This window comes from Drosophila sechellia, chromosome 3L, assembly GCF_004382195.2.
Source record: "Drosophila sechellia strain sech25 chromosome 3L, ASM438219v1, whole genome shotgun sequence".
In the NCBI taxonomy this organism is placed as follows: Eukaryota; Metazoa; Arthropoda; class Insecta; order Diptera; family Drosophilidae; genus Drosophila; species Drosophila sechellia.
Genome location: NC_045951.1, coordinates 20,312,247 through 20,337,892, shown reverse-complemented (window position 1 = coordinate 20,337,892; position 25,646 = coordinate 20,312,247). Strand labels below are relative to the sequence as shown.

Below are 25,646 nucleotides of genomic sequence, written 5' to 3'. Positions count from 1 at the left end.
GGATCGTCTGAGAAACTCACACAGCATTTATTATGCGGCGCACAAAACAAAAAAGTAATGAAATCAAAAACAAAACAAAAATAGTAAAAATCCAAAGGAGTAAGCTGACGGAAGGGAGATGATTAATCGACCATTCCCAGAGTAGATCGTAAGTGGAACATGTTTTACATTTTAAGATTGATGGATGCATCGTAAACGTAATTTAGTCGCCAGAGGGACGCAGTGGTTAGTCGAATATGTCAATATACATAGAAGCTAGATGAATTCGTTAGTTGTTTAATAGACGTTGTAGTGATCATGGATAATATCAGCATAATCAAAGCTAAATCAAGCCAACAATTTATAGGTATCTCGTCGTATTCAAAGTACTCAAAAAACTCAGTCGAATCGAAGTCATTCAGAACTCACGCCCATTGTTGTTAATGTTGTTGTCTCCAAAGTGCACAGTTCGCTTCATGCCACATCATCTAGCGCCTGCTCCCTCACCACCAAACCAAACCAAATCAGATCAAAATCAAATCAAATCAAAACCAAACCAATCTTTGCATGGTTATCCTCGTATGTTGGCTCTGGGCTCAATGGCAGCGACTTAATCGAATCCTTTTCTATTTTGTATTCTCTCTTTGAACATCCCTTTTGTGTCGAAGATAAAACCCGTCGTTGAAACCAAGATCTAAGGCTCGGGGATCGAAAGCAAAGCAAAAAGCCCGGCCTGGCCAAAAAGGAGGGAGCAGGGATCAGGGACTCGGAAAATACAACACAGCAGAGTGTGAATGAGTCGAAATGATATTTTTGTTTAAACTCTTCTTCCTTTTTAAGAACTGTAAATAAAACAAATAGAAGCTGTATGATATTAACAATTTTATATTGAGTGTTTTATTTTCCATTTTGCTGTACTACTCAGTTGCACTCTCAAATAGTGAATATGTTTTGATATTCGAATCAAACTCAGACAATAAACGTTAAAATCTATTTTGTAACTCGGTGGTAACTTATTTTCATTACTATAGCGAACAAGAGGACAGGAGGTGCATAACTTTTGGACTCTCCAGATCACTTGGTCTGCGAAGTCCTGCAGCTGATTAAATGCGAGCGTAAATAAATATATTAAACCAAAGTAAAGCTCAACTACTGAACTAATTAAATCAAATTAAATATTAACAACTTACACAAGTTATTAGCGAACTGCCCAAATGAAAACATTTCTGTCGTAAACTAGATTTAAAAGCGCTGATCTTGAAACCGAACTGAAACCGGATGATTATCGCTGGCAGAGTAGATTTTTAAATTTTAACTTAGTTTAAAGTAAAGCGTAACTGATAATTAAACGGAACACGGTAAACCAGCATGACTAAATAATTCGAATGTTGAACAAAAAATCATATCAGATTCTAAAATGATATTAAATTTAAATGGAAAACTGAACAACTTAATAAACAAGCATTTAATTCCCCAAAACAAACTGCATGAGAACATTATTTTATACAAAACTCTTTACAGCGCATTGGACACGCCATATTCAACAAATTGAATTGTACATAAAAACATAGGACATAAAAACAAAGTAATCAATAAAAAATGGGAAGTGAATCAACTCAACGCTTACCCTTAATCTACCAACTTAAAATGTTATAATTTTAGTCCTTTAAATACGTGGGAAATTGAGTATCTTCAGATGGAGGAGCTGGTATGGTTACACCACCCGTATCCAGAGCTGGTTCATGGGGCAATGAATCCACGCTCTCCAACGGCATAAAACAGTCAGCTGAAATCTGCAAAATAAACTGTAGCTTATCCAAATGATAAAAGATGATGAGAAGATGAGGAGCCATACCTCCCCGTTCTTGTCGCCCACTTTTTGAGGATACTTGAAGCCAGCGGCACGCGCATCCATAGAATCCTCACAATTTGTGATCAAGCCCTGTCGATGATCCTGTTTGTGGGCTTGTAGTCGTTCTGCATTAATGGAGGTGAAGCTGCAGATATCACAGCACAAGTCCCGATAGGCTTCGGCGTGATTGAGTCGCATGTGGCGCTTAAGGGCATTGGCTTGGATGCAGAAGTACTCGCACTGACTACATTTCAGGCTGCTCCTTGTGTCTTGGTTATCATGACGCTGCCGATGCTTGTGCAGGACACTGGGATCACGAGTGGAGAACTTGCATTCGCCACATTGCAGCGGCTTCTCGCCCGTGTGCTGACGCATGTGAATCTGGAAAGAGTATTAGGTAGCATGAAGATCGTAAATTGCTATCTAAGCTGAACTCACTATTAAGCTAGCCTTGCGAGCCGTCTTTTTGCCACACACATTGCAGATAAATGGCTTGATTTTGTTGTGAACAGTCTTCACGTGTTTAGAGAGCGTTTTGCCGTTGACGAACTTGCGATTGCAAATCTCGCAGGTCTTCTCGGCATAGTATTTGTTCCTCTTTGACGATGGTGGCAGAGCAGCAGGTTGCGCGGCCATCTCTGCGGACTGTTCCTTGAGCTTCTTTCTCCGCTGAACGGCAGCCAGTGAGCGGAGCACCCTGGGTCGCCACTTTTTGTGAACCTGCATGTGGCGCCACACGAGAGCGGATATGGGCGACTTGTAGTTGCATTCGTTGACGGGACACTCCAGTAGGTCCACATCCAACTGGTGGGCTTTCCACAGGTGGGCGGAGCACCGCCGCCAGTTGGGCAGTTCCATGCCACATTCGCAGCAGGAAAAGCTGCCACCCTTATGGCAACTGGAGTGAAGCTCCATTCTGGTAGCATCTTGGAACTTGAAGGGACATTCCTTTTCAAAGGAGCACCTTTAACAAACGAGTTTGTCAGAAGCATATCCTGATAATATGGACATACTTACGGCTCCAACATGTTGGCCCTTAGCACCAGCCGAAAGTCCTTGAAAGGCATGGGCTGCAGTTGGGGGGGGTTGGCCGGGGGTTCCGAGTCCTCCGATCGCTCTACAACGGTTTCTTTATCCTGGTTCTTCCTACCAGCTGCAGTTTGTTCCTTAGTTGAAGTCTTCGCAGTTTTGTTTTTGACACTGGGCGTTGAGATGGGCTCATAGCCGTGAAAGTAGACGAGATGTCCTCGAAGATCCTCCTGGAGATCATATTGACGAAGGCACAGAATGCACACATATACGATTCGCGCAGAATTTTCCATTTTATATTAGTTACATTTCGTATTAGGATATTAACAGCAATTCAATAACATAGCAACAAAGTATTATCGAAAATAGGGAGCACTATCGCGGCTGTACTATCGAAATTTAAATACGTTGTTTTAGAAAAATTTTCTTAAAATTTCATAAACTAATTTATAAACATGGCAGAACGCTGATTCTTATTGCGAGTGTGCGAATGCAAATATATATATATAAATATAGAGTACAAAGAAAAGCAACAAGTGTCTTAATACTATAATTTGTGTGCCTGTTCTAAATTTTCCAGCTGAGTAGTAGTTCTAAAAGTTATAGATGGCGTGTTTTTACAGAGCCAGTGTAGAACAACGCTGTCTTTAGACCACTAATCGATAGTGCTAAGCTGTACGAAATCGACAGCACCCAATATTCATCGTTTTAGTCCCAGCTCTAATCCGTCGGCAGTCATTTGTTATTTCGCGAAATTATTTTTCGCACTTTTGCAAGTTAATAGGCCAAAAAGTTGTCTCGGAGTTACCTAATATGGGCAGCGCGCTGGAAAACTATGTGAATCAAGTGCGCACACTGAGTGCGTCCGGTAAGTTGACCGACCGGCGGAGCACGATACTCAAGAAACCGGGCTCGTTGCCGCCTTTGTTTTGATATTAAAGCGATTCACAACTGACTTTGCTGGCCGGCTTTTCATCACAGGAAGCTATCGGGAGCTGGCCGAGGAGCTGCCGGAGTCGCTGTCGCTGCTGGCCCGCAACTGGAGCATCCTGGACAACGTGCTGGAGACGCTAGACATGCAGCAGCACTCGCTGGGCGTGCTCTATGTGCTCCTGGCCAAGCTGCACAGTGCGTCCACCGCGAATCCGGAGCCGGTGCAACTTATCCAGCTGATGCGGGACTTTGTGCAGCGCAACAATAACGAGCAGCTCCGCTATGCGGTGTGCGCCTGTGAGACACGACTCTTCTGTTCCAAAAGTACGCTAAGACTAATCACATATCCCATATAGTCTACGAAACATGCCATCTGTTCACCGAGTTTGTGGTGCAAAAGAACCTCAGCATCCTTGGCATACGCATCATTTCGCGCGCCATCGACCAGATTCGACAGTTGGACACCCAGCTAACTCCCATACATGCCGATCTCTGCCTGCTCAGCCTGAAAGCGAAAAACTTCAGTGTGGTGCTGCCGTATCTGGACGCGGACATTACGGACATCTCCACCGTGGCAGCCGAGTGCAAGACGCAGCAGCAGCAGCAGTCCCAGCACGCGGTACTCACGGTTGAAAATGAACTTCTGGACTATTAGAATTCATAGTTTCCTTCTTTAGGATGCCAACAACGATGCCAAGTATTTCTTGCTGTACTTCTACTACGGCGGCATGATCTACACGGCGATTAAGAACTACGAGCGTGCTTTGTACTTCTTCGAGGTCTGCATCACCACTCCGGCAATGGCCATGTCGCACATCATGCTGGAGGCCTACAAGAAGTTTCTCATGGTTTCACTCATCGTCGAGGGCAAGGTGAGCTGGACAACAAATTAGTTCGTTTCATATATATCAGTCTCTCAATCTGGAAATCTTGTGTCACTTACAGATAGCGTATATACCAAAAAACACACAGGTCATTGGCCGTTTTATGAAGCCGATGGCCAATCACTACCACGACCTGGTCAATGTGTACGCGAATTCGTCTAGCGAAGAGCTGCGCATCATCATACTCAAGTACAGTGAAGCATTTACGCGTGATAACAATATGGGACTGGCCAAACAGGCAAGTAGTTCAAAAAGTAGTGTTTATCTTATAGAATTTTTCTTTTCTGATCTCTTGCTTCCGTATGTGAAAAGTAAGCTGTTATTCGAAAAAATTTAAAACACCTAATTCTTTTCAAGGTGTAACAGTGCTACAAATTAAACTTTTAATTACTCACTGTTTCCAATTAAATAAAATAAATAAATTTATGCGGAAATTTATCGAAAGCAAACATAAAATTATTTCCGGTGGCACTGAAATTTATTCTAAGCAAAAGAGTTTTTAAAAAGATAATTGGGTAATAAACTATGACATTTTAATATGTATCCCTTAGGTAGCCACCTCCTTGTATAAGAGAAACATCCAGCGGCTCACTAAAACCTTCTTGACCCTTTCCCTGAGCGATGTGGCCAGCCGTGTCCAACTTGCCAGCGCAGTCGAAGCGGAGCGTTACATTCTCAACATGGTAAAGAAGTGTCTTTGTTTGTATTATTTTGTTTATACCAATTTAATAACTAATTGCAGATCAAATCGGGTGAAATTTATGCCAGCATCAATCAAAAGGACGGTATGGTTTTGTTCAAAGACGACCCAGAGAAATACAACTCACCGGAGATGTTCCTTAACGTGCAAAATAATATAACACATGTTCTGGATCAAGTTAGGCAGATCAACAAAATGGAGGAGGAGATCATTTTAAATCCAATGGTACGTTCGATTGTAAGGTTATTGGTTATATGTTATTGGTTTAAATTCCATTTTGCAGTATGTGAAAAAGGCTCTTGGCAGCCAGGATGATGACCTAACGTCGCAGCACCCAAAGACTTTCTCGGGGTGAGATTTAGAATATAAGCGTACCGAGAATTGTTAGTAATATATTCATTGTTACAGTGATCCCACAGATTGATGATGCCACTGCCACAGAACCACCAGCAGCAGCCTGCTGTTATCATTTCAACGCTCATCCAATCCCCAACACCGTTTACCAGATCTTGTCGAAGCCGCGAGGCCCTGGGCCCGAAAGCTGACGACTCTTGCAGTCCGTACTCATTTAGCTACCACAACAACAAACTGCGCTCTTATTGCTAATTTAAAGATGAACATGCTATTTTAAATAAACTATGTATAAATCTATGACTAAGTCAGTGGATCCTTATCACGCTTTTGATTGACTCACAAATTATACGTCTCGATACTGCAACGATAAGGCTGTTGTGCCTTTTTACGCATCGTTCGATCAGGCGACGTTTTACTGTCGGGACGGATCGGTTAAGTGCTTTGTACTTGCCCCCAATCTACCTTAATTGCAGTTCAGCTATCGTTCACGTTATTTTATTTACAATATCAATGTACATGTAACCTAACCTTAGGGCAAAAACGAACAATTAAGTGACTAGAGGACCAGCGCGTTTAATGTAGTTAATTTCTACTCGTAAGCCTAGTTTCGTGTATTTATTTACGTCTAGACTAATTGCATAGCTTAATATATCAACAGGCGTCTAGGTTGTGTGGTTCGTGCGTGTGGGGGTGGTCAGCAGCTGTCGTTCCTCGTACATCGCTCCAATCGCCCGAATTAAAACCGGAGCTCTGACATCGGAGACTGAGACTTGAGATTCTCGCGCCTCTCATAGCCAGCTGCGCTGCACCCATCCTAACCGGTTTTCATGGCGTCTAGCTCCATGATGGAGGTCTTCAGCTGCTGTGCCGGGGAAACCAGACCCGCTGATACCTCGCCGTTGAGACTGCGATACAGCTTGTGGACCACATTGACCAGTATGAAGCACAGAATGAGCACCAGCAGCGACATAAAGGCGTAGGCCAAGACCAGCGGTGCGTCCGAAATGGGGTCCAGCATGGCGATCGTTGTTTGGATACAGAAATATATATATGTACCGAGAATATATGTCTTGAAAATTTGTTGTGACTTTGTACACTAGCTTCCCGTAAGGAAATGTGAAAGAGTGTAGTCCAGACAGCTCAGGTTCAGGTAAAGAGACGGGACGCAACGCGTATGTAAATTAGCCACTTGAGCATACAAATATATAGCATGTATATGATATTCTGGAATTGTGACCGCGTCGGCGTTTCGTGTGTACGTCGCTTGACACCTGCCCGAGAACTGAAACGAGCCGAGAGCGTTAAATGAATGGAACTTTGCTTGGCATTACGTATACGCTTCGTTGCCAGACCGTTGCCGCTGTAGATCTTGCTATATGTTGTGCGTCCAGTTTTGAGTTTTTGTTTTTGGCTCGGTTTTGATAAGCGCCTTTTGATAAGCGGTTTTGATAAGCAATAGAGTCTGCAACTTGGGCTAAGATTAAAAAATCTGGTTGGGGGTAGTGATTTCGGCAATTAGGCATGATAGCCAGGCTATCGACGCGGCCTGGAAAGCTTTTTATCTACTGATAACGAATTCCACAGTCCAATTATAAGCCCCAAAGAACGCGGACCCCACAAGTTAAGGTTGCGAGCGGTGCCATGGGAGTAGGGAAATCCAATTGTTAGAAATAAAACTTGCAGCTTATATCACCTTATATTATAGTCTTGTAAATATATTTTTGGTTTCGAAGTGAAGACTCTCGACTCAACCTTTTTTTTATATTAAACACCAAACATTTTAATGTAACGTGACAAACTTGTGTATGTGGAAAATTACCTAACGAGCGGTAAACTTTTGATTTGTTCAGCGTTGAAAGAATTCTAAGTATGTTTCTGTTTTCTTGAAGAGGTCATTAAATGCGGAATTCAGTTCATGCAGAGCGAATGGAAAATCAAAATAGTTATTGAATTTATTAATGGAAAAATAGGACTGAGAATTTAAATTTCCTAGAGCGAGTAGCTGGTTAATATATTCACCTAAAAAAAGGAAGTTTAATTAAAACCCCTACTAGAACACACATGTGTACGCCCCTGTTCCGCTGGCTTTCACCTTCGTTGTCACGCGATTATCATAAACTAGCGTGAGCGCAGTGCCCGACCCACTGAACCAGCCGTCGACCCTGGAGCCTCGAGCTCATTGATCTTTGTATACAATTTAATAAAACAAGTTATACAGCAACCAAGCAGCCCAGAACAGACAAAATATACCCCCTATCCAATGGCCACACCCTTTAGTCCCTTTAATCCGGTATCCGGGAGTTCCGTCTTGAGGAACCAGGTCGGCAGGCGGCGGCGTTATCCGTGCACCTGGCATCCTGGTTATCTCTGGCCTCCTGGATCACGTCGTTGAGGGTCAACTGGATACGACTGTCCGGCCTTGGTTCCGGCCGCCTTTGGTTGCACTTGAGCATGACTTTGAGGCGCGGGATCTTGGAGAGGTGGTCATAGAACCGCACTATGTGCAAGGACCCAGAAGGCCTCGGTTCAGAGGCAGCACAGACGGGCTGATCCCGGCAGTTGCACAAGAAACTGATGGCCTTCCGGCTGGAACTCACATCGAACTCGGCGCTGACCAGATAGCAGGGCTCCAGGGAGAGCACTATACGCAGAACTAGAGGAAGAGAGTCCGGGAGGAAGAGTAGGCCGAGCAACTGTCTCACTGGCACTGAGCTTACCCGAAGAGGTCTCCAGGATCTGTGACCGGTTCTGAATCCAAACTGAGCGTAAGCTCGGCTGATTGGACCGTGGACTGCGGAGCGAGCTGTCCAGGTATTCCCGTATGGTCATCGCATGATTGGAGTGACGCAGTCCCAGGAACTGTTGTCGGGAGTTGCCGGGCAAGGCGGCCAGAGGCAGGTTGTCGTAGACGGAGACATAGATCTTGTGGCTGATATAGACCACCACGAAGCACAGGATGACGATGAGCAGTCCGATAAGCAGGTAAGTGAACAGTGTCGGTATAAAGAAGATGGCGTCCAGAAACATGGGGTCGCTGATCCGGAAGTGCTAGCTCACTGACAGGATACGCAAATCTACAGAGAGGGTTACGGGAATCCATGGGAGGAGCTTCGAATCTCTTGGTTTTTGCAACATCTATGTAAATGTATTTATTTCGTAGTTTCTGTATTTTTTTTTGTTTATTTTTTGTTGTTTGTTTGTTGTCAATTTTTTTATGGATTTCTGCCTTGTTTTTTACATACGATTTTACATTGATAATATTATGCTTGTAATTTAATTGTATTCCACTCGGTCTCCTTGCCTCCACTGCCTGCACGTCGGCTTAAAGTTGATTTTTGCGTGACCTCCCAATTTTGCCATTTATTTTCGTTTCTAACCCGCCGGCGGGTTCCATCTACGCCCACATAGGCGTGGCCTGCACACGGCGCAGACCCCTTACAAATGTTCTACATAGGCTCAACCTTTAGCATTTTGCATTTTGCTCATTTTCTAACAGTGTCTCATAGCTGAAATATCAGCACAGATATTTTCGACTTAAGCTTCTGGCTTTTCTGTAAAACTGTCAAAATTTTAGCTTTATCTCAGCATGTGTGCATTTCAAAATCGCATTTTTGAGTTATGACTTCATGTTTGAGAGTGGGTGGATGAGTGTGTGCGCGTGTGATGTAGCAACAGCTGTAGATAATGTTTCATGATCTATCGAGCAGATATAAGCTTTATAAATATATACACACAAATGTTTTTGTTGGCTGCGTTTTTTTCAGAGTGTTGTAAATGCAACTTCTCGTTTGGGTAATATTCAATTGTTCACACAGATACACACGCACACTCACCCAACACACACGCAAAACCCATAGTCTGCGATTTAAATTGTTGTAAAGTTATCTTCTCGTTAGCTGGCAGTTTTGGGAAATGCCTAGTACATTAGTTTTGAAACTTTAGAGGTATTCCAAGAAATATGTATAATCAATCAGTTTTAATTTTAAATTTTCAACTATCATAACTTGATCAAAAAGTATTTTATGGGGTTTTTTAAAGCCCAAAACTCCAAAAATTACAGTCTTACAATATAAGAAAATAAAACAATTTTCTAAACTTGACATATGTACATTTTTTGAAGAACGGAAATACCTCTTTGATAACAGTTTAAACTAGGCATTCGCTGTGCTCAAGCTTAAATTAGTTAATAAAAAATCATAAAACTATGTTAAGATTACGAAACACCTTTCGATGAAGAAACAAGAAACATGTGGGAAAAACATGAAGTTTTCACTGATTTTAATGTTTAATTAAAAAGCTTACGCTCGCTGACTTCATGTGCTACGCGTTTACTTGTAAGAATAATTTACTAAAATTATAATTAAAATGGTTAATTAATTGCTGCCGTTGTGCTTTTGTTCTAGACAAAAAACAACGAATCATACAAGCAAAATACAATTGTTTCATTCATGTCCTCTTAATTCCATGACTTCATGCCTCGTATGAGAGTGTGTGAGTTGGTGTGTTTGTGTTTTGTGCCTGTGTGTTGCCTTTAAGATTTAAGTTATTACACATATATTCATCTTGTTTATTTCTTTTTTAAAAAACATTCAGATGTCTGTTGGATATTTAATGAAACGTTTTCGAGGAGGCAGCATGTCCCATAGATTATACAAATGGGCTCTCTTTTTCGAAAGACCCGGAGAATTTGAAAGAAGTTGATAGAAGTATATATAGATGAATCCGGGGAAAGCTATCTCCGATATCGGGGGTTGCGGGGTATGGAACATGCCGCCGCAACCTTTGCACAGAGACACACACATACACAATTATATAACTTCAGCACAACATACAGAATCGGATAATTAATATTTTTTTAGCCCTCAGCCCCCGTGCACTCTGAATCTGAATCTGAATCTGAATCTCCGACAGAATCGAGAATCAAATGGCTGTGACAATTAATTTTACACACTTATATAATTTACGACTTCATGTTTATGCTGCTGAGCGTTTGTTTTTCTTTTCTATGTATCTATCCAACTAGTTCCCATCATCTTCCTGTTGGTTTCTCACGTTCGCTGCGTTGTTGTTTCTGTTTGTTTTGTCGGTTGTTGTTGCTTTCTTTGCTGCTGCTGCTTTGTTGTTGATCTGCTGTAGTGGTTGTTGTCGTTGTTGCGGCCTTAAACGGACAACGATACGAAACTGTTGTACTGCGTGATGTTGCGTTTGAGTATATCGGCGCAGGGTCCCAAAACGCGTTCAAATCTGCAACAAAGGCCAAAAAATTGGAAGGTTAGCTACTGGAGAAGTTACTGGAGACAATTGATTTTGTAACTTATAACATACACCTGTCTATTTGTCATTGCACTCAAGCCACTGCACTTACCTCGCCCTGTCCAGTTTGACGCACTTTAGCGGCCCACGAGCCACAACAGTCGCCGCACGTGGTCGATCCAAAAGCAGAGCAATCTCGCCAAAGTAATCGCTGCTACCCAGACGGCCCACCTCGGCGGGATCCTCGCCCTGCTGATTAGATAAACCAGTTGATTAGAGTGCCTTTTTTTCAGGTGTCCCATGTTTTTTGATCACGGTCACTCACCTCAGAACGCTGCTGCAGCACAACCGCACAGCCCTCGAGGATGATGTAGAAGTCATCGCCAGCGGCTCCCTGCTTGACAATCGTCTCACCGTCATCGAAGGAGCACGTCTCCAGGGAATCGGCCACTGTTAGGCGCTCCCATTTGTCCAGACTCTCCAGGATGGACACGCGCGACAAAAACTCCTCGTACATCTTGCGCTTGCGGATGGTTGAGCCCATCAGGATGCGGCGGTAGGAGTCGCGGTCGATGCCCCACAGCTTCACATCCGTTTTGGCGCGCACGGTGGCGGCGCGAGGAGTGCCATAGATGAGGGCCAGTTCACCAAAGCTGCCGCCCTCGCTGATGGTGGTCACCAGTTCGGAGTTGACGAAAACCTGGCGGAGATGTGAACATGTTCACAATGATGCAAACCCAATTCAAAGCTCATAACAAGCAAAATAAATATACTTACATCGACCTCTCCCACATCAATCACGTAGAAGTTGTCGCCTTCATCGCCCTGCTGGATGATATTTTCGCCGGCAATGTGATTCACAGGGAACATGGCATCAAATATATCGGATCGCTCGCTCTCGTCCAAGTGGGCGAACAGGACGTTCTTGGCAATCGCCTTGGACAGGGCATTCATCGTCTTGTAGTCCTTGGGCACCACCTTCTTTACATAGTTGGTGGCATCCTCTTCGGTTACGGGTTCGGCGGAGATTCCGCCTCGCCTGCGAACCGGTGGAGCAGCTGTTTGTGGCATCGGGCTGAGATCTTCGCAGTCGTCGGGGCTGATTACCTGTCTACTGGCATCCAGTTTGACTTGTTCCTGCCAAAGATAAAAATAACAATATCGTGAGTATTTTGGGTTTGCTTTATTGCACACAAATCTCGATTCATTATCATATTGGTTGAACATTGATATCAGAGTTTGAATAAAGATAATGGCCAGGCAGGAAATGTTGCACGATTTTGCATATTATCTGGCCAGATTTAAGTTTTATATAAGTATAAGAACGGACTTTGTGATATGTACTATATATGAATATCAAAGCGCAGGTCTAACAATTGCAGATTGAAAAAGTTCGATAGATTCCCTCAAACTCTCTCACTCTATGGAACCTCGGTGGTGCAAACTTAATTATCTGCTGCAGGATTCAACTGCCCCAGTGCGTTAGCGACCAAATGCCAGATTAATGTGCGTCACTCTCGATGGATGTATGGTAACTGCAACCAGTGGTTGTTCTCTGCAGCATTGTGCATATTGTCCGGAGACGCGCCCGGAAAAGCCCCACCCGCCCACATCCGTAACTCATAAGCTCCATCACTGCGTCGGCAGTCAAAAGAGCCAACCGGGGGAGCTGAAGAGCTTTGCATCCTGACTCTTGCTTGCTGCGCATTCCGGTGTCTCGAATCCCTGTCCCTAAACAAATTTTCCAAAGTGCGCCCCAAAGCTGCACGGTCCAATTGCTGTCCGTTTCCCATAGTGACGTCAAACCAGTCAAGCGAAATGGCCAGCTGGCCAAAGATGCTGATTAAGTTGCATTAAATTGTCACTCACTTGTGACTGCAAGTGGCCGCCCCTGGCAGTTATGGCTGCATTTGAAATGCGTTAGGATCGGTTTCCTATAAATAGGCTGGTCCATTACAATATATGCCATGAACAGATGGTATTTTTGTTAGCCAAAGCAGGCATTATATGGATTAAATGTGACATCAAAGATCAGAACTCAAAGCAACGAGGATTGGTAAATGGGCTTAGTTTATAAAATGATTCGCTAACCAACTCATTTTTACAAGCAATACATTTCTTATTTATATTATTCTAGAGATTTAATAAATAAATCTCTGTTCCGGCTAATCCTAAAAATCAACATGTTTTCCTAGCCATATCGAAGTATTTACATCTAACATCCAAGCAATTGCACTTGATTTGATTTCCCCATCCGACCGCAAACTCTTGAACGAAATGGTTTTACGCCGTCCATAAACCCGCGAAAAACTTCAAATGAACGACGCTGCTCATTAATTTTTATTGTCTAAACAAACCAAGCCAAAAATCGCATGAAGTACGCATGAGAAGTGTAAACAAATATTGAAAATAAAAGCAGGGAACCGCAATTAATTGGTGAGCTAAGCAATTTGCAGCCGATCATGGATTGTAGGTGACGATAACGAACTACTCAATGAATCGCCATCCGAATCGAATGTCGCCTCCATAAATTGACGAATGTCTTGGGTGGCTGCCAGTCAGCTGAAGGAACCTGAAGTCAGGTGTCAAAACAGAAGATAAACGAGTGCTGCCGCCCAGAATCATCAACGTTAGGCATACAAATGCCTATTTAATTAGGCGGAGCAACGCTAAAACCAATGCATTAAACCACAAGGAAGTTCGATCAGCTTAGTTTTTATACCTTAACAGTTTAATAAAGATACTCATAATGATTATTATTTTTTATTAATAGCTTTCTCTTTTCTAAACTCATTATATGTAGTATACTATAACATAGTCCATTGACTGAATAGTTGAATGAATTATTCGCGACGCGCTAAAGTTCAGTATGCAAATGGCTCACTCTACTTTATTATGCAGTCAGCTTACTGGGTGGCAGTATCAAAACATTCCCCTCCTTTTTAGCATTCGCCATGGTGCAACTTTGTTTATGGCCATTTGGCCAGGGACAGCGCCCAGAACAGAGAACCCAGAGACCAGAACCCGGCAACTGGAAGACGCGTGTGCCAGCGATATGACCGTGACCTTTGTGCAGACGCGGAGTCGGCGCCCAGCCGACTTGTAGCCCTGGCCCTGGCCATGGCCATGGGGACGTGGCCATGAAGAGCAGAGAACCCAACAAACAGCCCCCACAAGTCAACCCACTGTTCCACCCTTTGACCCTCCGATATTGCTCGCGATTTTCCCGGGGCGGAGCTGCGCTGCTTCAGCTTTCAGCTTTTGGCGTCGTTCCCTGTGACATATTAAACGGAAATCGATTTCGCAAATTGCAAATTGAATCCAATCCCCGCCCGGATGGGTTGACTTTGCGGTCTGGCCCCGCCTGATTGGATGGTGTTCGCTGATTTTCACGTACATAGGCTCTGACTTTAAAGTGGAGTCTTGTCACCAGTCAGCCTTATCAACCAGCTCGCTAATAAAACAGCAAACAACATTTATAAGAATCATGACAAATGCTGCTTTTGATTAGATGACGACAATTGTCGGCGAAAGGGTGGGGCCATGTGTGAAGGGTGGGCCAAGATGCGGTGAAGGTTGGGTAATGCTGACTAATTACCACACATTTTCACCTATTACCAAATCAATTATGTTTAACAATCTTGTACGGCTGCCAGCAGAGCTACAAGAAACATGAGAGAAATGCTTTAGTCAATTTCCTCGACTATCGCATACCCGTTACTTAAATAGTAGAAGTATAAGGGAGAAATTTAAATTTTTTAAAAATATCAACAGGAAAGGGTTGTAGTTTTGAGCGGTCTAAAGGACGTTGGAACTTTAGTTCCCGAGATCACAGTGTTCATACTGACGGACATAGGCAGATGCAAAACGACCCTTTTACCTGTAGAATACTTTTTATAAACCTAATATACACATTTACGCTGCGAGTAACGGGTTTACAACTGATTAACTTAAATAGCTCCTATAATCATAAAGTTACATAATTCCAGATTTTGTAAATTACAAAGAAAAATAGTTGAATTGTGCCGCTTAAGGGGTTGATAAGGGGTACTTTATTTTCCACTTTAATCCCATACTCAATAAAGTACATAAAGCGTAGAAAAATACAGCTTTCTGCTTTAACAAACAGCTCTTAGCCGAAGAAGATACCTTCGAGTGGGAAAAAAGAAGTCGGATTACAACGGCGACAATGAAACACTGATGAGGCGGCAAATGGGTCCACATGCTGTGAGGTAGGACCCAGAACACACAGCCATCGTGCATCATCTACCTACATATATAGTACAATGGTCGCCGCTTGCAATTGTGGACATGGTGGTATTGTTGCAACCTGTGTGTGCATAAATAAAAAACGACGGAGGCGCCGACTTCGGAAGGGGACAGTCCACAGAAAAAACGGGAAAAGCAAAAGTGTAATATGCATACAATTGTGCAACCGAATTCTAAATGTTTTCCTCTATGAGGGTGTATTTTTTGTAATCTTTTTGTTTTGTTACTTTCTGCTTGCGTGAATGAATGAGCGCTTATTGAATACAAGTACAAACTAGACTTATGGTCTACAAACTATGACAGCCACTAACAGACTCATTTATTTATGGCAAACCTTAGGCATTTTTCTGTGCTTGTATACTCCTGTGTGTCGGTGTTGGTGTCGGTGTCGGTGTGATAGTGTGTGCGTGTGTGTGAGTTTTGGTTCTTTAGTTATCCCTGTGTTGGTGCTTGTGCTACTTATGTGCAACAAATTGTGAAAACGCTTCGCTTCTAATATGGACACAGAAAAACAAACAACAAACAGTAGAAGTAGATGTAGTATTCGGAAGACGCACGTCGCGACGTGGGATTTCTGTGGAAAATCTCGGAGATTTTCACTCTCGGATTTGTAAAAACGCTGCTCTGCTGACAAGAAAGTCAAAAGCGCGAAGAGCGGACAGAATTATACAGATATTACGTATACGCGGCGTGGACAGGCGAGCAAAAACAGCCGCCAGCAGCAATGACAAATCCAATGTCAAAGTTTTATAAAAATAAATATTCAAAAATGCCCCGAACAGCTCAGAAACAATTTTCTTTAAATTAAAAATACTTTTGGGTAGCCAAGAAGCGGACTTTCGAATAAGTAAGCAAATTAACGGAATGTAAGAGTTAAGAACACATAATCGGTCCTCGTTGCGTGTGCCTAAACTGTTGGAACTCAAAATATTGTAAAACAATAAAACATAAAGTCATTAAATTGCTCCAGATATTAAGTAAACCCTTAAAAATGCGTGATACAAAGTTGCACAGTAAAGAATCGTTGTCCCCATTGCGTATGATTAATACTGGAATTTATAAAAAAAAAACAAAGATAGCCCTTGAATATCAAAGAATCAATTAATGTTAAGATTGCTCTCCACTGCGTATGATTAATATCATTGGGGCTATTAAAAGAAATCGCCGCGAATTTAATTGGCATAAATGTGCGGGCACGGCAATAAAATATAAAATTATATAAAAAAGAAATCCTAAAAATATATTTATGAGATCGTGCGTCACTAGGCCCCGCGTTCCACACATAAATATTTAATTTAATTTTCCCGCTAGTAGAGCTAGTATCCAATTTAATTTTTCCACTTTGCTGTACTCCTTGCTGTGCTGACTGCGTTTTTTGCTGCTTTCGCTGTTTTTCCTGCCATTTGTAATTGCCTAATTAATTCAATTCTAGTTCATATGGTTCTCGTTTTTGTTTGTCTACCCGCTGTTTCCGTTTTAATTATTTAGTTGCTGTGAGCTCTTCTTGCTATTATTGCTGTTCGACTTGGCGAATGTCTTTTTTTCGCGTATTTACAAAACGGAGGCGCGACACAAACTGAAAACTCAATGCGAAATTCGCGTTCAACTTGCGACAATCGACGTTGGCTGCGCAGTCGACGTCAGCAGAGGCAGCGGCTTCATCTTTCCACACTAGTTGCCTTCACATGTGTGTGTGTGTGAGAGTGTGTTTATCTGTATCTATGTGCGCTGGGTGGGTGGGCGATACCGTTATGCGGCGTAGGGCGGTTGAACTGCCGACCATTTTGCGGTTTGTGGTAGGTTTCAAAGCAGTCGAAAGATCCACGATGTAATGGCCAGTGGATTTGGTGACCAAATACACAGAGAAAAATCATTACATAATTTTGAACACATTTTATAGGTTTTAGTTTTCCAAGAAAACAATCCTAAGACTTTATAGAGTTATATTCCAATAGCTTTAAAATACTCAAAAATATTTTTACTAACTGCAATTTAATATTTCCGAACATTTCTTAATATTTTTTTCTGCATGTATAAAAGGAGGTAAGCCCAAAAAAACAAAGCTAAACCAAGCAAAAATGGAAAGAGGTAGGTGTAATGAGCAACAATAGGAGGATTAATTAAGACCGAAAATGACATTGCACAATTTCAATGCCAATAAAACTTTGAACAGAAAAAAATTAACTTTAAAATTTCGAATTAAAATGTGCACTGAAATTTATGCGTGTGTTTTTATGGACATACCACTAAGTCACCTGAAAATTCCTGTGAGCAAGCTAGTCATGTTATTATAAAAACATTAATTTTTTTACTACATTCTACTTTTTCTTCAATATATCTTTAAAATGTACGACATTTCTCCCAGTGCAGCCACAAAGCTACCAATCACAAGCGACGTAGAGGAAAGTAAAAGTCGCCACAAAACCCACAGAAATAATGAAAAGAACAAACCGCCAAATTGAAATCATACTCGGCAAAAACAAACTACAAGAGAGCAGCTAATGATGGCCACAAGCAAAGTGGCCAAGAGAGATATTGGCCAAAATATTGAGTTAAAAACGGGAGAACTGGAGGGATTTCTCACCCTTCTCTCAGTGTACAAAACAAATCAATTTGAACGCCAGTGCCAAGAAGACAAGCAAAAAACCGAGAAGTGGAAAACAAAGAGAAATCCAAAAGATTGTAGGCGGTTTTATATATTAATGTTATGTGCTCAAGGTAGCAGCCGCAAACAAATTTGATTTGATACGCCAGCGATTTATAGTTTCGCGAGCCCATAAACATGCAAATTCCCTCGCACTCACTTTGATAAATTGTCAATAATAATTACACTAGCAATTATGATGTGGATGAGAGCCTGTTCATTTCTGTAGTCACACATGGCGTATACGCAACGGCCAAAGGGAGGGCACAGATTTAGTCACTTGAAGCCATGGATGCAATGCTCTCGTTAGTGAGAACTCAAGGTGTCCAAAGTGTCCAAGGTGTCCGCGAGAACCCTCGAAGTCGCCTAGTTGGGATTCTCACTGTGGCAGTTGCATTGCGAGTGGGTGGTTCTGGGCGGTGGTCGGAACCTTGAGGCAACGCTGGTGGCACGGAACAGTTTAAGTATGCCAATTTGTGCATCGCCTGGAGGCGAAAAGCCTCTCAAGAGAGTCTAATGCCGACGACAATTGGCTGCATCTGGGAAAGCCGATTCCTACTCTCAGTTCGTGTCATTTCAAATTGCATCTCTCGGGTGAGTCAGAATATATGTATATTCTCCTACTTAGCTGTCTTACAAATTAAAATGTCTTTTAGGAACAACGCTACGTGGCACTTGATTTCCCACTGAGTGCTCTGTGAAGGAATTTCACATTTGTCATTAGCAAACTCATAGATTTCGCATTGAATATACAACTTGTATCTGTCATTAGAAATATTTAGTTAATTAGCACATAAGGATATACCCCACTTCCAGCGCAAAAGAGGTCCTTTCCAAGTTTTTTGTAAATATCACTACAAACTTACTCTTACTTTTTAGTTATTTTAACTACTTTTTCAGTCCTTTTAATTTTAGAATGTGCATGTTCATAAATAAGAGTCACTGTACTTTGCGTAAATATTCGCTCTGAAGAAATTAATTATGTATAATGTGTACATTTAAAATTCTCTCGTTTTCCCTTTCCTTTTGTAGTTGTGGCTCCTTGGCACTTTAAATTCCTTGAAGAGCCCCAAGCACCCAAGAACTCATTAAATGCGGGCCAAACAAAACATTGGCCATAACTTTCTATCGCTTCACACTTGGATTCACTTTGTCAACGTGCAAAGTTTTCATGGACCTGGACCTGGGGCTCCTCCACCATTCTACATGTGAGCAGCAGGATGCGGGTGACTGGGTGCACTAAAATGCGGAAAAGCTTTTTGTCTGCTCGCTTCCTGGCCTCTTTTTTTCCGCAGGTTTTCGTGTTTGTATATGTGACTGCGTTTTATAATCGAATTAATTAAAATTTTGCGCCCTACTTGACGCAGGAGTAATCCTACTCGCTCGCACTCGCGTGTGCTTTTCGCGCTTCAAATTTTCCCACATAGCTGCATCCTGCTTTTTCCCTCAACCTCCGTCGCCACGAAAGTTGCTTCAGTGAAATTTCCAATTCAGTGAACTTTTTGTTTTGGCACGCCCCCTGCAAAATGTTCCCTCTGGTCCTTTACTCTTTCCGAATCCACCAGTTGTGCTGGGAAAACCTTCGTCGGCGTTGGCCTGCATAAACATTATTTTTGGGGACACACAAAAGGCGTATTTATACCCCCATCGATTCTGGGTTATCCAGCTGCCCACTTGATGGCCAGCCAATGTCCTGCGGAAAAGGACACGCCACACTCGTCGTCGTCACAGCTGCCAAGGGAAAGCGAAACGAGCAGCCATCCAGCAAATTGACAGCTGAATCCCCTTCAATATAACCCAGTGACGTCAGGTTTGCAGGTTTGTTTTTGGCTAGGACGAATGAGAAAAGGTGACCGAGAAATTTATAATTTGCAAACTGTTGCGCTTGAGAAGCGTTTTCCTTCTTTATTGGCCAAATTATTCATGGACACTCGGATGGAGCTGCGCTCATAAGCCGCCTAATGGATCGGCACACATACCGACACAAAAAGGTCGCCACATCGGGCAGATACGGATGCGCGTTTGGCCAACCACTTTTCCCCAATCCAAAAGGTATTCTTTATACGTGTAGCATGCCTTGCTTTGTTCGTATTATTTACATACAACTTTTGGATACCCGATAAATGCCGCCCCCAACTCAAGCGTTAAATATACGATAATTTATTTATGCGAAACCAGAGCAGCAGAGGAGTGGGGAGGGGGAGAAAGGTTCCTGGTGGTTATATTACCTTTCCGCTACTCAATTATTCACAAACTTCGATGGCAGTGCCAAAATAAGCAAGGCTTTTGTGCCAAATTTCGATATCCAGAGTATCCACCATAATCCCCTCGGTATCCTAATCATAAATCACTTTCATCGGACCCACTTAAAAATATCACAGCAATCGTTTTTGTGCGATGCGAGTGCATAAAAAGGAAATAAACCCTAGTAAAATAACAATTTAATCAAGTAAACAGAGCATAATTCGAGGACATATTTCGGGGACATTTTTCATTGGAATTGTATACCAGTCAACAACCACTTAAAATCATAATGGTAAATGCTTTTGCGTTCTGGAAGGAAACAAACAGATTGAATAAAAGCTGGGATTCGTTTTACTTATTTGAATTTTACGAGGGTTTTCCTTGATTTTCATTTAAAAAATATTGCAATATTGCAAATTTGTATTTCCTAAAGGAGACATTTATATGATTTTATAATAATAATTATACCTTGACAATAACTTAATAACTTTTAGTTCTAATAAATATCTAAGAATATGAATTGTATACCTTTCAATGGGATATCACAGAAAAATGAAGGAACGGAAGAAGAATGTATACTTGAATGTTAAAGATTAAGGATTCTTAAGCCCTATATCATAAATTTCCAGAACTATAAAAACCCAATTGAAACTAATCCTTCTAGAAATATTTACCAAGTTAACCGCATTTAACACTTTGAATTTTACCCACCATTTCGCTGGTTGAGTTCCTTTCACTTCCGGTTTGGCACTTTTCCAACCTCGTTTGGCCAACACAATTGATTGTTGTTTGTCTTTACTTTATGGCCCAATTCGGCGGACACTGGGGACAAAGTGTCCGGCGTAGTTTTTGGTTTTTGGCACGATTCCGCTGTTAATCAGAAGCCGGCGTAAACAGCGCCGGACGGAGCGATGACAGCCGTAAAAGCGGCATTAACACGGCCGTTAAACCGGACAATTCGATGATCGGAGCAGCGGAATTCGCGTGGCCATCAATCAGGCAAGAAAGTCGAAAAATAACGACCGCAGAAGGTGAATGGTAACTAGCAAATTGAGCAGTTAAATTGGCGAAAGAAACGAAAATTGGGAACGACGATGGGCAACTGACGGTGGCCAAAAAGTGACTGAGACAAGCGAAAGGACGAAAGCAAACTCTAGCTGCCACAGACACAAACACAATCTCGACGACGACAGCATGACCTTCACCAACACGCACAGCGAAGGCAACCGTTCTATATATACACAAATATATACATACAAATACGACTGGCCAAAAAGTAAAGTTTTTCGCACACCCGCCCACCCACTCGCACACATACACTCGCACTTGTGACGCAAGTCCTGGCGAAGGGAAAAGCTTTCACGGGAGAAAAGGGCCAGAAGTGCTGAGGGAAAAGCGAAGGGAGCGCTTTGATTTCGTTAGAATTCGAGTTTCAAGTGCAAACACGACATTTGCTGGCAAAAAGCTGCTCGTGAGGCAGGTAAGCAGGCACTTATGCTTATGAACTGCACTTTCTCTAAATTAAAATAACGTTTAAGTTACTATATTCTACTGTATCCCAAAAACTAACCCTTTTCATTAGCCTTGTTGCAAAAGATAAGAATGTAAAAAAAAAAATGTAAACATTCTCGTTTGTTCTATTTCTTTAGATACAAAAGATATTTTGAAAGGTAAGGACGAAACTTTACAGACATTCGAAAAAAGTTGGCAATAGCATAACAAAGATTGCTCTAAACATAGCATACTTCCTGTGATTTTATTAGATTTCTATATTCAAAGTAGGGTATTAGGTGCTCCCGGAATACGGTAAAAATTTGTGCATGTTTTTATTTGTGTTAGAACTAACGACATCGTGATTTGCAGTCACAAATCGAATCAACAAGACACCAATTCCAAACGATTCAAAGCTTTCTAGTATGCGCACACTCCCACACTTTAAATCTTGTTCCGCCAAAAGCTTTTCAGCACAAATTCCCAGTAATTTCCTACCGTTTTCCGCAATTGGAAACTTTTTCGACTTTTCAACTTACTTCGCGTTCCCGCTGGCGCTCAAGCTCAAGTTCCTGCTCACGTTCGCGGGCCAGAGTGGAGAGATGAATCTGCAGGCTGCGATCGCTGACAGCATCCTCCTCGGGAATTGTGGTGCAGGAGGTGCGAACATGCCGCATGCGATGCACTGCATCCAAGCTCAGCCGGTGTTCGTGACCATCGCGAAGCAGAGCATCGAACATGGCCACCCCGCCATCGATGCTACTTTCGCGCAGGATGCGTCCGCCGCGTCCACTGCAATGGGGACTCTGCTGCTGATTCTGCTGATGCTGATGATGATGGTGGGTGGTGGCCACCACGCCCTCCGAGAACGAACGGATGCGCATGGCGCCGTTGGCATCGGTGGTTAAAGCCACCGAGCGGAAGCGATCGATGACCGCATCCTGGATGCTGTTCACACTCAACTGGTTGCCCATGGCGCGCGGAGGCAAACAAAAAAAACCAAACGAGCGGAGTGAACTAGGTGGAAGCAGGATGCTTCTGCACGGCGTCAGGATGCGAATCCAACTGACAGCGGGTCCGGCATTCAACAGGCAACTTGCCCCAGAGAGTCCGGCGCACACACACAGGCGTACTCAAAATCAAAGTTGGGAGAAAAAGGGGTAAGGAAAGTCGCTTGGCAAGTGAGAGGTGGAACAGGACGATGTGGAAAGGACCTCCACAGGTGCGCTGCTCTATTTACATTGCAGCATTGCAAGCTTTTGCTGCAGCCTGCCTCACAAAATAAACTTTAAAGCTTCACAATGAACGGAGAGAATGCAGTTCTCCGAAACAGGAAGCCGAAAATAAAGCATCCGTGCTGGGAAATCCGCCTATGAACTGTTTTTTTTAACACTGTGTTCGAAAATAGACCGCAAGTTGTATTGATTTTCGTTTAAGGGGCAGCCAAATGGCCAGCAAATTGCCGCCTGTTGCTTACCAAGGGGTTGAAACCCCGGAAAGGAACCTAGTCGCACAGGATAATTTAACACCTTCCCTAAAGTAATTTCTGGATTTCTTACATATTTTGTAAACATTATAATACGATATTTTGCTTTTGTAAATATAGTTGTTCATTTAATGCTATCAAAGCTTTTTAGGCTAATTTTTGTTTTGAAAGTAATCGTTTGAAAACAAGGAATTACGCTACAGTCAAGTTTCTTGACTATCACATATGCGTTACTCAGCTAGTCGGATTGCAAACAGAATATTAAAACATTTTTCAAAAGTGTGGGCGTAAGAGTTTCGCGCGATTTGTGGGACAGATGGACGAATATGGCCAGCTCGAATGATACTGATCAAGAATGTATATACCTTAAAGGAAGAAAACTCTTTTTCCTACAACGAATCTAGTATACAAAAATAACCATGGAAATATGGCGCCGATCTGTGAAATGTACTGCGAAAACAGCCCACTCGGTTTAAAAAAAGTATTTCATTTTTTTGGGAACTTTTTCATGATCATAGTTAGCATTGAGCCTTCATTCAAATCCAATTTCCATGTCCACCCGTTGAAGCTAGCATACAATCAGTTAGTACGATCCCTTTAAACGAGAAACAACTCAAATATTCATATAAAATTGAGTACAGTTTTTTATAGAAATTTTTTTTTTTTTTTGTATAAGTCTGAGTAACAAATTTGTTTGTAAAAATTTTTCTCGATCAAGAATTTACCCAAAATGAGCAATCTGGATAGCGAGCCGGACGTGGCAGTTTCAAAATCAGTAAAAACCTCTAGAAAACCAATTGAATATGATTATTCCGACGCCTCCATCGACATTGAAGAAGATATCAACAAGGCAGGGGGTGATTACGCCTCATCGTCAGGCTTTGTTAACTTTTTTAGGGACTTTAAGAAGCGCTATGGAGAATATTACTCGATTAACCAGATAAGACGGGCAGCTGAAGCCCGATGGAACGAAATGTCATTCCGTCATCGATGCCAGTACTCTGCGGTAAGTTAAAGGTGTCAAATACAGACGAAATGCACGTGTATGCAATCGTAATGCACTTCCGCAGGAACCGTTGGACACTTTTCATCTGGAACCCGATTTGGTAGAGCCGAACAGTGTGAGCAGTTTACATCGCTCTAGTGATGACGAGCACAGAATGCACGCTGAAATAAGTGGCTGCGCAGACACTTTCTTCGGTGCCGGTGGCTCCAATAGCTGCACTATTAGAAAGGAGAGCAAGTGTTCCAAGCCCAGGATGCGAAAGAGTTGCCCCAAACCGCGGGCATCGAGGCAACGTCGCGGTTGCGCCAAACCGAAGCCCAAGTGCGCCCGACCCCGGAAGGCATGTGCCCGCCCCAAGAGGGCGTGCGCCAAGCCGAAGGCAAAGCCAAGGTGTCTTAAGCCCAAGAGGACCAAGCCCAAGTGCTCGATGTAATCCCACACCCTTACCCCCACTACTTTTCGGCCATTTTTATTGATCAGGAACCAGTCAAAATTTCCCAACTGATGTGATTGGGCGTTGCTAGAATCTATGAACTTGAGGAACCTCCAGTGAACCAGGAAATTGAGAAATCGGGAAAGAATGCTAACTGAATTGGCGGTAAAGGGAGCTCTAACAGATCTGATAAACAAAGTACCTAAGACGGGAAGGCACAAGCATTGATCCTCAAGGCAACGACAAGCGATTGTACTATTTAGAAATAAAGGTTTTATGTGTCTGATCAAATTTCTACCTATACTTGTATTTAATCTACCAATAATTATTTGGGTTTTGGACTCACCCTCTCGAGTTTCTGAAAGTACTGTCGCAGGAACTGCACGGGATTCTCGGGCCTGCAGACGCACAGCTGGACGATGCAGTCCTTGAGGACTCGCTGAATCCCATGCGTCTGGATGTAGTGTTCGCACTCCCGCAGGCTCTGCTCCTCCAGCGTTTTGGCCATCATGTAGGACATGTGGTACGGTGGAGATGGGATGGGTTCCAGAGTGGGTTTGCAATGAATGGCGGTGATGATATGGTGATGGGAAACAGCTTTCAAGCGCCGCACTACGCAAAATATACGTATGTACGTATGAATGTATATATTATGTACACAATATGTTTGTGTGGGTGGTTACTGGTTGTTGGTTATTGTTTAGCTGGCAAATCGGTTAAAAGCACCGATAAAATGGCTATATCTTGGGATGCCGCGTTTGTCTAAGCCTGCTGCTTTATCAACCCGTTTGCTGTGCACCGCTTTCGCAGCTTTTCCTTGCGTTTTTGGCACCGTTTTGTTCCTTTTTCCACACACACAGCACAACCCCGTTTTCACTTGGCAAAATTCACGTTAACGGACCTTTTTGCAATGTCCTGATGATTAATGCTCTTAGCCCCGCACTCCCCCGCAGCATATGGATTGCTCGATGGCTGTCAAAAAGTCAGTTAACTAAGTTTTTTTCATAAAAACTTAACCAATTTTCACGCACGTCAAACGTTGTTGTTTTTTTTGGGCTGCATGTAGTGGTGAGCGTCTGATTTAGTCAC

At 42.7% G+C, this 25,646-nt stretch overlaps 8 protein-coding genes and 1 long non-coding RNA gene across 16 annotated transcripts in view; 4 read left to right on the top strand and 5 right to left on the bottom strand.

Moving 5' to 3' along the window:
• The window catches only part of LOC6616371, a 41,879-nt gene extending 41,014 nt beyond the window's left edge, over nt 1-865 (top strand). For all 3 annotated transcript variants that reach the window (XM_002040695.2, XM_032719356.1, XM_032719355.1), the window contains one exon: nt 648-865. In XM_002040695.2, coding sequence (XP_002040731.1) covers nt 648-677 — 30 coding nt within the window. In that variant the 3' untranslated portion in view covers nt 678-865. The remainder of the gene's footprint in view (nt 1-647) is intronic.
• On the bottom strand, nt 845-3,209 carry LOC6616370 (zinc finger protein 337). Its single transcript, XM_002040694.2, has 4 exons — nt 2,849-3,209; nt 2,270-2,795; nt 1,835-2,212; nt 845-1,772 (listed from the first exon to the last, which is right to left on the bottom strand). The coding sequence occupies exons 1-4, from the start codon at nt 3,151-3,153 to the stop codon at nt 1,638-1,640; spliced, it is 1,344 nt and encodes a 447-aa protein (XP_002040730.1). The 5' UTR covers nt 3,154-3,209; the 3' UTR covers nt 845-1,637.
• A 357-nt stretch (nt 3,210-3,566) lies between these two features.
• Nucleotides 3,567-6,050, top strand: LOC6616369 (COP9 signalosome complex subunit 3). Its single transcript, XM_002040693.2, has 9 exons — nt 3,567-3,728; nt 3,842-4,090; nt 4,150-4,412; nt 4,471-4,665; nt 4,739-4,915; nt 5,229-5,360; nt 5,420-5,602; nt 5,661-5,728; nt 5,786-6,050. The coding sequence occupies exons 1-9, from the start codon at nt 3,674-3,676 to the stop codon at nt 5,799-5,801; spliced, it is 1,338 nt and encodes a 445-aa protein (XP_002040729.1). The 5' UTR covers nt 3,567-3,673; the 3' UTR covers nt 5,802-6,050.
• A 160-nt stretch (nt 6,051-6,210) lies between these two features.
• On the bottom strand, nt 6,211-7,063 carry LOC6616368. Its single transcript, XM_032719364.1, has one exon. The coding sequence runs from the start codon at nt 6,747-6,749 to the stop codon at nt 6,546-6,548; it is 204 nt and encodes a 67-aa protein (XP_032575255.1). The 5' UTR covers nt 6,750-7,063; the 3' UTR covers nt 6,211-6,545.
• Nucleotides 7,064-7,420: 357 nt separating this feature from the next.
• LOC6616367 lies at nt 7,421-9,585 on the bottom strand. The gene is made up of 2 exons (XM_002040691.2): nt 8,449-9,585; nt 7,421-8,384 (listed from the first exon to the last, which is right to left on the bottom strand). Exons 1-2 carry the CDS (start codon nt 8,756-8,758, stop codon nt 8,014-8,016), a joined length of 681 nt encoding a protein of 226 aa, XP_002040727.1. The 5' UTR covers nt 8,759-9,585; the 3' UTR covers nt 7,421-8,013.
• A 409-nt stretch (nt 9,586-9,994) lies between these two features.
• Nucleotides 9,995-25,615, bottom strand: LOC6616366 (cAMP-dependent protein kinase type I regulatory subunit). Of its 6 annotated transcripts, none has more exons than XM_032719359.1 (6): nt 16,716-16,833; nt 15,588-15,745; nt 11,762-12,121; nt 11,310-11,684; nt 11,097-11,236; nt 9,995-10,975 (listed from the first exon to the last, which is right to left on the bottom strand). In XM_032719359.1, exons 2-6 carry the CDS (start codon nt 15,594-15,596, stop codon nt 10,891-10,893), a joined length of 969 nt encoding a protein of 322 aa, XP_032575250.1. In that variant the 5' UTR covers nt 15,597-15,745; nt 16,716-16,833; the 3' UTR covers nt 9,995-10,890. The 6 variants fall into 6 exon arrangements, with proteins under 6 accessions (XP_032575250.1, XP_002040726.1, XP_032575249.1 ...); XM_002040690.2 differs by having other exon boundaries at nt 11,097-11,233; XM_032719358.1 differs by lacking the exons at nt 15,588-15,745; nt 16,716-16,833 and adding an exon at nt 24,904-25,615 and having other exon boundaries at nt 11,097-11,233.
• LOC116801210 lies at nt 17,168-19,033 on the top strand. Its single transcript, XR_004361851.1, has 2 exons — nt 17,168-18,491; nt 18,554-19,033. It is a non-coding gene; the product is annotated as an uncharacterized LOC116801210 (long non-coding RNA).
• Nucleotides 21,851-23,498, bottom strand: LOC6616365. The gene has a single exon (XM_032719363.1). The coding sequence runs from the start codon at nt 22,604-22,606 to the stop codon at nt 22,163-22,165; it is 444 nt and encodes a 147-aa protein (XP_032575254.1). The 5' UTR covers nt 22,607-23,498; the 3' UTR covers nt 21,851-22,162.
• LOC6616364 (histone-like protein 18C) lies at nt 23,682-24,848 on the top strand. The gene is made up of 2 exons (XM_002040688.2): nt 23,682-24,124; nt 24,189-24,848. The coding sequence occupies exons 1-2, from the start codon at nt 23,849-23,851 to the stop codon at nt 24,555-24,557; spliced, it is 645 nt and encodes a 214-aa protein (XP_002040724.1). The 5' UTR covers nt 23,682-23,848; the 3' UTR covers nt 24,558-24,848.
• Nucleotides 25,616-25,646: the final 31 nt, after the last annotated feature.